This window comes from Corythoichthys intestinalis, chromosome 1, assembly GCF_030265065.1.
Source record: "Corythoichthys intestinalis isolate RoL2023-P3 chromosome 1, ASM3026506v1, whole genome shotgun sequence".
Classification (NCBI taxonomy): domain Eukaryota; kingdom Metazoa; phylum Chordata; class Actinopteri; order Syngnathiformes; family Syngnathidae; genus Corythoichthys; species Corythoichthys intestinalis.
Window position 1 is genome coordinate 24,876,232 of NC_080395.1, and position 10,195 is coordinate 24,886,426.

General features: G+C 38.1%; 1 protein-coding gene and 1 long non-coding RNA gene across 3 annotated transcripts; both read left to right on the forward strand.

Annotated features, from left to right (window-relative positions):
- The first annotated feature begins 584 nt into the window (after nucleotides 1-584).
- LOC130912099 (uncharacterized) lies at nucleotides 585-7,749 on the forward strand. The gene is made up of 8 exons (XM_057829918.1): nucleotides 585-912; nucleotides 2,335-2,410; nucleotides 5,382-5,571; nucleotides 5,985-6,018; nucleotides 6,094-6,192; nucleotides 6,258-6,364; nucleotides 7,593-7,653; nucleotides 7,724-7,749. The coding sequence occupies exons 1-7, from the start codon at nucleotides 585-587 to the stop codon at nucleotides 7,644-7,646; spliced, it is 888 nt and encodes a 295-aa protein (XP_057685901.1). The 3' UTR covers nucleotides 7,647-7,653; nucleotides 7,724-7,749.
- On the forward strand, nucleotides 7,747-8,589 carry LOC130922509 (uncharacterized). 2 transcript variants are annotated; one of them, XR_009064515.1, is made up of 5 exons: nucleotides 7,747-7,767; nucleotides 7,964-8,032; nucleotides 8,142-8,255; nucleotides 8,339-8,408; nucleotides 8,537-8,589. It is a non-coding gene; the product is annotated as an uncharacterized LOC130922509 (long non-coding RNA). The 2 variants fall into 2 exon arrangements; XR_009064516.1 differs by having other exon boundaries at nucleotides 7,747-7,763.
- The last annotated feature ends 1,606 nt before the right edge of the window (nucleotides 8,590-10,195 follow it).

The following is a 10,195-nucleotide window of genomic DNA, read 5'->3' on the forward strand; positions in this document are numbered from 1 at the left end:
GGTTATGGGGGACAGAATGGAAGATAGAAAAGGAGAGAATGACAGAAGAGAACAAACAACAAGAAATACATTCAACACCTACACTAACTATGAATACTGTAGCACTATCGTTAGCTAATTATATTTCCTGTTTACACCCTGTGGGGGGCCTGATCACCAAGGAGAAAAAAAAGGGGGGGGCGTGGGGGTCAGGAAGAGAAGTGGTTAGGTGGGGTGAAGAGTACACAAATTGGCAATGTGAGGTGTTGAACCCAGAATTGTGTGAATTATTTGTAAGTGTGGACATGTTGACATCCTATTCTATGCGGCCTGATTGCTAATCCTGGCACAGATAGTTTCTCTATTTGAGTGTGTGTAATCGTACCCAGTCACACATTAATCCCATCAGACGTGCGATAGTCCTGCAGATAAGTAGAAATGCTGTGTGGGGGCCGCCCCAGGGCCTTGTCCCCTGCAGCCAATCAGGGGGGGTGAGCTAGCGTAGCCCGTCCCTCCTTCCGCAACTCTAGCAAGGGGGCCACCATCATCCCCCCAAGACCATCTGCGCCCCCATTAACCGGCCTTCAGGGAAGGGATGAGGGGACATGCCACCGCCAACCACGCCAGCCCCAACTACCGCCCACCCAGCCGGCCCACCAGCCACTGCCGCAACCCTCCAACAGTCACAGCACACCGCGGGATTCCCACGATCTACTAGACCCGGGGCAGGACAGGGTCGCCTTCCCCGAGTGGGCGATACCCCGATGACCCACCAGCACCCAGCCAGAGACCCGCACCAGAGCCCAAGGAGGATACCTGGGCAAATAAGAGAGGGGAAGGCAGAAACAGGAGAGCGAGAAGCTGCCAATTCCTCCTCAAATCTGATTTTCAAGGCTGACTTCACACTACTTTTAGCAAGTGTCCAAATCGGATGTGAGCCTGTTCACACCAGCCTACATTATTGACAGACCTGACAGGTTGCTATTAGAGATGTCCCGATCGATTGGCATCCGATCACGTCATTTTCAAAGTATCGGAATCGGCAAAAAAATATTGGCCATGCCTTTTTTAATATATATATATTTTTCAATTAAATCGTTTTCTAAATTACACTCAGAGTCTCTAGTTTATTTAGGCTTAAGGTACCGAAAACGGCGGTAATTAATTTTTAAAAAATGTATCACGTTAAATATTTAACGCAATTAATGCATGCGTTGCACAACCCACTCAGGCATTGTCGCGCTCAATCTGTAATGGCGCCGTTTTACCCATTTAGAGAGATAAAAGGCAGCGTAAAATGAGTAGAGTGCATTTTAGCAGCCTTTGGAGCCTTTTTTCTTAATAGGCTAAAGCCTTACAATTCCTCTCCCTACGATTAGAAATGTCATGGGAAGCAATGTGGGGAAGCAAGGTAGCAATTGATCTTTTTCTTAACACCTTATGTTATTTCCCAACGCAGAGAAGATATATCAATTGGTAGCACTACGCACAGTCATGGTTCCACTTCCCATCATGCATTTGGGCATGGCTACAGTATCATTTACTGAAAGCTCAACAAATACACCAGATGGCAATATTTAGTCACAATATATAAAGTCACAAGTCTTTCTATCCGTGGATCCCTCTCACAGAAAGAATGTTAATCATCTAAATGCCATCTTGAAGATTGTCATAATAAACAAATACAGTACTTATGTACTGTATGTTGAATGTATATATTCGTCCGAGATTTATTCATTTTTTTCTTAATGCATTGCCAAAATGTATATGATCGGGAAAAACTATCGGGAATGATTGGAATTGAATCGGGAGCATAAAAAAAAAAAAAACAATCGGATCGGGAAATATCGGGATCGGCAGATACTCGAACTAAAACGATCGGGAGCAAAAAAACATGATCGGAACAACCCTAGTTGCTATGGTAACAAAGGTGTCAGGCAGCATATAGTGACTTCACGGACAGTCAAAACCCATCTAAGCCATATTGGATATGAAACTCCAACCCATATGTGCTTTCAATCCATCTCGCAAAAATCAAATTTCTGTTCTTTGTGGCTGTTCAGACTAAAAAGAGCCATCTGGTTTCAATTTGGATCTGATTTTGGCTGCCAGTCTGAACAATACCTAGCTCAGCTCAGCTTCCCCTAAAATGTCAATAAATACAAATGTATACTGTTTGTGTACATAACATTGACTAAACATGCACTACAACGCGCTCAACTTTTGTGCAGAATCAGCTTCATATCACTGATTACGACACGGCTTTCTTTTCATTTATTCACGCAACTTCACAATGCTTTAAACAGTGTGGATGCTGAGCGTCTACAGAGCTGAGAGCATGTTGTTCCACTGCAGCTAAACGAGACGAGTCTTTGGATAAACGCTGGGCTTGTCCCTCTCATCGGACGCTCAGCGTCTCTGGGGGTCTATGGTGATGGGCTGGCCAGGATGCCCAGCTTCCTTGCATGATGATTGGATGATCTGCCTGAGGCTGATTCCCTTTTTGATTGACAGCGAAATGAGCGAATCAGCGATCTTGTGGCGTAAACATCTGCAGGAGCATTTTTCAATTTTCATTCTGTTGCTTTGAGTTGAATCGGAAAGTTAACTAATTAACCTAGCGACACTTTATTTGTTAAAAAATGATGTCATGTTGGTACAAAAGGGTCATGGATGATTTTTCCTTGAAAAGGAACGGCGAATAAAATGTACATATAAATAAACGGACACATTTTCTGATGTAGGCCAAAATTGAGCTTCCCCTCAATGAAGGACCTGGATCGGCCACCGGTTTAAGGGTATTTGCACAATACCTCATTGAAGTAAGTGCTCAGTACAGCATATATCACGGGATTTACTTTGTTCATGTTTTGTTCTTTCTATTGTTTTTTTTCTTTTCTGGCTTTGTTACATTAATCAGTTTTCTTTTAAAATGATTTGCTTTTGATTTACTTGATGATTGAATTATTTACTTTCCTCTTAGGGAAAATTAGGCCTATAGCATGATTTTATGGCAATTTAGAGCGTTATATAGAAAGAGCTGATTTTAAAAGTTTTTCCAGAAATAGGTTTCGCAAAAAATAAAAATAAATAAAAAAATAAAATCGGTGAAAGAAAACCTGGAGTAGTTTGGGATGCACTTGCAAAGAAATCAGTAAACATTCGCGTAGGGATTACGTTCGACAATCCAATATAAAATGCAATTTTCAATGGTCCCAATTTTGTTTGGATATGCTGTTTGATTTATTAGTTGAATTTTTATTTGATCCCGGACAATTGTTTTATGTTCAAAACAATGGTCACTAGCGAAGCAATACGTATATCCATTGCACCAAAAAGAAAAAAATAAATATAATAAAATATAAATTAAAAATATATAATATTACATGTTATATATCATTATATAATATAATATGTAGAATATTAATATATATATAAATTGTATATAATGTATATGGCGGAAAACACAGACTAGACTGAAAAAGCAGTTTCTGCTCTTGCAACCCTCTTTAAAATAAACTGCTATATTTTAAGCCAAAAAAACTGTTGTGTTTGAAATATGTCTATATGCTGCTATAGCAGATTCATGGCACATTAAGCCCCCAAACTATGTTTAATTTGTCTGTTTTACCCACAAAACCCCCCGTTTACAGACGTCGCGCAACCGCTTTTGTTTCAACGCAGCCATAAAACGTAGGTAATTATATTTAATATTCAAAATGTCTGCCATTTTTAGCTTAGAATCATTAATTGATGTCGAGAATCATTAATTGATGTCCAATATATAAAGAAAAAAAAAACAACTTCCAAAAAATTATTCCCTCGCATATTTTAAACTTTTAAAGAAATTACGTCACAATGAAAAAATGGTGTCTGTAAAAAATTCACGGATATCTACCTCATAACTATCTCTTAATTGTATTTTTTTTGTTACTATCGCATTTTCTCCCATATTTTAGATGATAATAGAGCCATACAAAAAAAAATTGAAAAAACAACATTTAAAAGGGTAAATATATGAAAAAAGAACATCTCGACCACTCCTCGATGTCTGCGATTTCCGCATCGCGACCCCTGTTATATTACCATGTTTCACCCATAAAATCCCCCCAAAAATCCAGCTGTGGCCATTCACAGCTGTGTCTTGACACTCGGTGATACACGCTACATTGAGATTTTGGATCAAAACCGATAATATCTTGTTAAAGTCATGGCGTCTTTAATTCTGCTCTTGTGTGCTCTCACCTCCAGATAGGGTTTTGCTGTTTTTTTTTTTTTTTTAAATGCCCTCCTGTTCAAAATTGTTCTTCCCCCAGAAATTTGAGATTTTAAGCTTTCCAATGAGGTATCACACATGCATATCGGACAGTTTTGAAAGTTGGCCAAATTGGGGGTCTCAGAGCGGAACTTCAAGTCACCTGAGTGTTTTCCACCATATATAATTAATTAATTAATTAATATATAAAAAAACAATTAAAATATATATATATATATTTAAAAAATATGTTTTCTTTCCACAATTGTCCTAACCACATTATTTCACTGTCTAAATGTCAGGAATTATGTTATTGGTACTGTGTGTTGCACAACTCTCACTTGTCAAGTGAGTAACCCTCCCACTGAGCCGACGCTCCCTTTCAGTGCTGAGACTGTGACAGTAATTTTAACGCAGCCTGGGCCGGCAGTCCCGGAGGTGGGCCATTAAAGTTCAGGTGAGGTTAATTACAGAACATTGTGAGGCCTGCTGCTGCGCACCAGGGTGGCGGGTGGTTTGTTGACACCTCCGATTGACGATTCAGACGTGACGTGACCCCCGCCAGCTTGCACGGCGGGGGTTCAACAGCGGATTTACTCGGCAAAATGCCTACGGGCGTCAATCATTTCAGGAAACGCCTCCAATTTAAAGTCCCCGGGAAAATACTGCACACAGCATGTGATTCACCACAAGTAAATACACAGTGGTCACTTGAAGTTCCACCACAATCTGTGTTGTGACACTGGCCAAACCTCCACTTTCAGTCAAAATTTCTATCCATTCATGTAATATGGGTGAGCTGGTATTTATCACAGTTGACCTTGGGTGAGGATCCTCCCCAAAGACTGGTCGAAAGCCAATCACAGAGAACATATAGACAAACATTCAAACTATTCATCCTAAGGACAATTTGGAATCTTCAATGAACCTAACAGAATGAAATGTATGAGGATGCTGATGTAGGCTACCTAGAGAAGATGCAATGTCCACATAGGAATGCCCAAGTCAGGATTCTAACCCCAAGCTTCATAACTGCAAAGTTTCTCCTTTGGGAAATTAATAATTGAAATTAATGTATTCATTTTTCATGCTGAATCCACAAAATTATTATCAAGCTTTGTTGACAATATGTGTCAATTTAACAAAGGCCCCAAAAAGTGAGAGGAGTCTGGCTGCAGCCCGCCTCTCTCAGTACCCTGCGCCGCTCTTCTCAGTACCCATCCCGCAGACAGGAAATGACGCAACACCGCAGCTCTCAGTCCCCTCAGACCGGAAATGTCGTCAACCCTTGCGACGAAAACAAGTTACGTTATTTCACCTCTCGCGAAAAAAACACGGTAAGTGGCCGCACTGAAAAAAAGTTTTTAAAAGCGTATGCATGTTTAAAAATGTTAAATAGTTAAACAAGACTTGCGGTGAAAATATGAAGTGTTTATTCTGAGTTGAAAAGACCGTACTTATATCTAGTATTCTTTATGTAATTTAAATAATGTCTTCCTTTACTAACTGCATGTGACTTTGCTCTACTTATATTGTTTAATACGTACTGATGAATTCAGCAGCGAATTCGCTAATGCTGCTAATGCTTTTTACATTTTTTTTTCACAATGAACAGTCTTCTTTGTGTAGTTTTCATTATATTGCACTCTTATTTTTCATTATGTACATGCCTGCAATTCGCAGCTCGCTGTTTTTGTTGTTGTATGGTATTGTTGTTTTGCCTTCATTTGTTTTGTCTGGTCCTTTGTAGTTTGAATGTTGTCACATGATCCAAATAGGACAAGGTTGTAATTTTTTCTTGATATTGTTACTCTGCTTAGCTATATATTTTTTCATTATTATTATTTTTTTTTTACTAGCTGCAAGATCACCACCCCATTGGGAAGAAACTAAATCACGACCCCCAAATGGTAGTCTTCCCATGCAGATACAGGGATGTCACACAGATCCAAATGGAAGTAAGTAGCATAAATATTAATGTACTTTAGATTTTGGACTGTGCTGAATACTTTTTTTTTGATAGACATCGAACACTGTAAAACCCACTGTGCAGACAGGACCAATGGTGACAATATAAGACCATGCCGAGCTTCATGGACGGTTCAAACTCATCCTGCCCAGGAACGGCTGGTATGTTTTATGTCTGAGACAAATGTTGTGCTCAGTGGAAATCTGGATAGGCTTATTATTCCTTATATTAGTTAACAATTGGACATAATTGATTATTTACTCTTTGTTTATTTAACCAATCAACATTCTCATTAGCTTATGCAAATCTTGAATATAAAGAGGCCAGAAATGGTGTTGATTGTCTAAAAAAAGAAAGTTTGATTGACACGTGCTGACTTTTGGAACGTTGGCCTGAACAATGAAATGGAATCAACTGTGAATTTTGAGGATTTAGTTTCTCTAAAGAACATAATGTCACTTGTACAATTAAGTAAAATGTAACTTTTTGTTTTTGTTTTTTTGCAGATATGAAATGCATATTTATAACTTGTCTAACAAGTAGCTCATTCAAAGGTATAAAAAAGTATTTTTTTGGCGTGTGTAGGGTATTATTTTAACTATGTAGCCTACAGAATGCTTGTATGGGCTCATGTAGGTGTCTGCGTACGTTTGTATTTATATAACATATGTCCGTGTGTATAGATTATGTATTTTTCAGGGAAGGACCATATTTGTGGCTGACCCCTATGTTGTTGCAACATGGTGAAAGCCTACAGGATGTGACCCACACATGCATCTGCCTGTAAGGCTGATTAGTAACAACTACAACTTGGAGCATTGGTTCATTTTCAAAGAACAGTCAAATCATAACAAATTAAATGATCCAAATTCCAATTATTTGTGGGAAGAAAAACAGATCCAATCTTGAGATCAGAGAACTATTGTTATCTCTAATGAAATTCAGTAACCATTCATATTGGCATGGCGTTTCCATGATGATCCAGAATAGCCTTGTTTGGTTTTGAAGGTATGTTCCAGTCGATCCTTTTATTTTGCCCCTTCAATTAAAGCAGAATTGCACTCCAGATGATTCATCCAATCATTTGAAGCAAAATTCTAAAATGCCACTCTAAAATTGCGAATGTTTTGTTTCAAGGGCATTGGCCCGGTCTCAACATTGGTAGGGACGAATATAATGCAAATAAGGTTGCTCAAAAGTTGGTGGGGACAACTTTAGCATCCTGAAAAGTTGGTCGTGTTATGTCCCTACCGTCCCTATGCAAACCTACGCCCTTGTTTTGTTTGCATGAATCATTTAAACCTGACTGGTTGGTGTTCTTATGCATGGAAACACGTTTGTAATTGTTTAACTACTGTATTTAATATAAACCTATATTTTCAATTGCAGAAAACGTTGACAGTCAATCAACAGGGGGACATGGAAAGAGAGGATTGGAAGTGAAATAGAGGTATTTGTAAAAGTGTGTATTCATTGATTCAAAACTTGAAGGAAGTGACTCGGTTAAATTCTTACGTTAGGGTTTTTCGGGACAGCCATAGGGGTGGCATCTTCATGTTGGTAGGTGAGTTTAACTGTCCAATTTTGTCCTCTGTTATATTTGTATTCATTTATCCATTTGTAGTATGCTCTTTGCACTGTTCTGGATGCTCTCTTTGAGTTTAACCATTGTAAAATGAAGTTCACCGAATCATTCAAATTGGGCTACAAAATATCCTTGTCGTTATTCTTTATTTACACTTGTTTTTAATTTTTGTTAGACTGATATGCCAACTCTGAGGAAGTGGTGGTGTATATTGCTAGTGGACAATTTCAAACTTGGGTGCATGGTAAGTCTTTGAAACTGTTGATATGGCATTCATAGGAAAGTAGGTGCACAGCACCTTAATTCTTTGTTGGAAAATGTGGAATACTTATTTTTGTATTTTTTCAACTTAGGTGAGCCACAGGAAAGAGTTTGCCCATTGGACAGATAAGGCAAAAGCATTACTGCAGGGTGAAGTGCCACCAGTCTATCAGCTACAGAAGTGAAATTTGAATATAATTGCTGAGGTCAGCTTTTAAAGACTTTTTAGTGTCCATTACTCTGACGCACTTTTGAACATGTCCCCCTTTATTCACTGATTTTTTTTTAGGAAGAGGTGCAACCACAGCTCCTTCAAGTTAGTGGTGGCCCACTCCAAAAAGATATGGCGGGAAAAAATGGTAAGATTGTTTATATATCTAGTTTAATGCAATGCCTGAAAAGAAAAATCAAGTATAAAATTAACAAAGCATCATTTTTATTATGTAATATTCAAATAGCTGTTTTCTTTCTCTTTTCCAATGAACAGTTTTGGTAAAAGGATTGTGCAAGACAGCACAAAAGCCTCGGACAGGGCGGGGGGGGGGGGGGGGATCAATGCAGTAGGAGTTCCCAAGCATCCTGCAGATGGAAGAGGATGAGCACGAACTACAATGTCTTGGAGCCATTCAAGTTCTGTTTCAACCATCTGGAAGATGGATTTACCTTTTTTGAGGAGATTGTTGACCAAAGAAAATATCTGGTATTCTCTCAATAATAATAAAAAAATAATAAAAATAAAGTTTACCATATTAGAACTGGTTGTATTGAGTTCATTTTTCTACACTTATAAATTAGTTGTTTTTTTTCTTTTATCCCAGATGTTAGTTGTAGGTAGTTTTAATTACCTGTGATGAAGGCTTGCCGAAAAATGTCAGGTAATTAAAACAACCTACAACTATTGTCTGGGATAAAAGAAAAGAACAACTAACACATGACAACTATTTTGTCATTTCTGTTTGAAATAAAGGTGCCTTTCCTGGAGCAGAAAGTTTAATATAGTTTCTGAATTAGTTAATTAGGATCTTCACCCACATGAATGAATTTAAGTAGCAAAATGAAAGACAAAATTGGTTTGGTTGCAACATTGAGAGAATATTACGTTTTTGATACATTAAATTGTAATGAAGCTATATTAATGTGTCCGTTCATAAAAATGTAAGGATGACAGCAATTTCTAATAATTCTCAATTGGAGTATATTTTACAATTGACAAACTAAAGTACACACTGTGATAGGTCACATGCGATCTCTCAGTCACCAATTAAACCTTTATTGCAGTAGTGTGTATTTTAATTTTGATGTACTGTAACCGTGTTTTTCATTTTGGTAAAATCAGCAGGCTTTAACAAACTGACCGCGCTTAAAGAGTTAATCTCCCGATTTCACCAAATCAATTTAAGGAGCATGGAAATAAATTATTATTTAAATAATAATGAGTGATGCTGAAACCGAACATAAAAGACGTGCGAAAAGGAAAGTAAACTAGTATTTACGTTCGAATGGACGCTAACTATTACGATAAAACCAGAAGCTCGGAGCTCGAGCGCTGTTTCATGTTGTCATTTCCGGTCTGAGAGCTGCGATATTGCGTCACTTCCTGTCTGCGGGATGGGTACTGAGACGAGCGGCGCAGGGTACTGAGAGAGGCGGGCTGCAGCCAGACTCTCTTGCAAAAAGTTGGCATATTAAGCTAAATTCAGACTGCAGGGCTTTTTATTTTGTGTTAATTCAGATTTTTTTTTTTTGCGCGTGTACTTTCCACATTGTACACAAAATGTGACTTGTAGGTAAACAAAATGCGTCCATTTCACGCTTTGACACGTCATATGTCATGTGTGTGTTTATGAAAGTGGTCCTGTCTTCACAGTCAAACCATTTTCTTAACATGCAGTCTGGTGCAGTTTCAAGATAAAAAGGTATTGTTTGTTTTGTCGAACTGTAGTGATGTACAATATGTTATTATCATTTTATTATGTGTTTATATTTTTAAAATGTTATGCAGTATTCATTTATATTGTATATTTTATGTTGTATAACTTTAGTTCCTATGTGAATATTAGTTCCTACTTGTTTTTTTGTGGTGGGAGGGTTTTGTATTGAACACGGGTCCATGTTGGTTATTATTATAGCAGTCAGTAGTAAATCA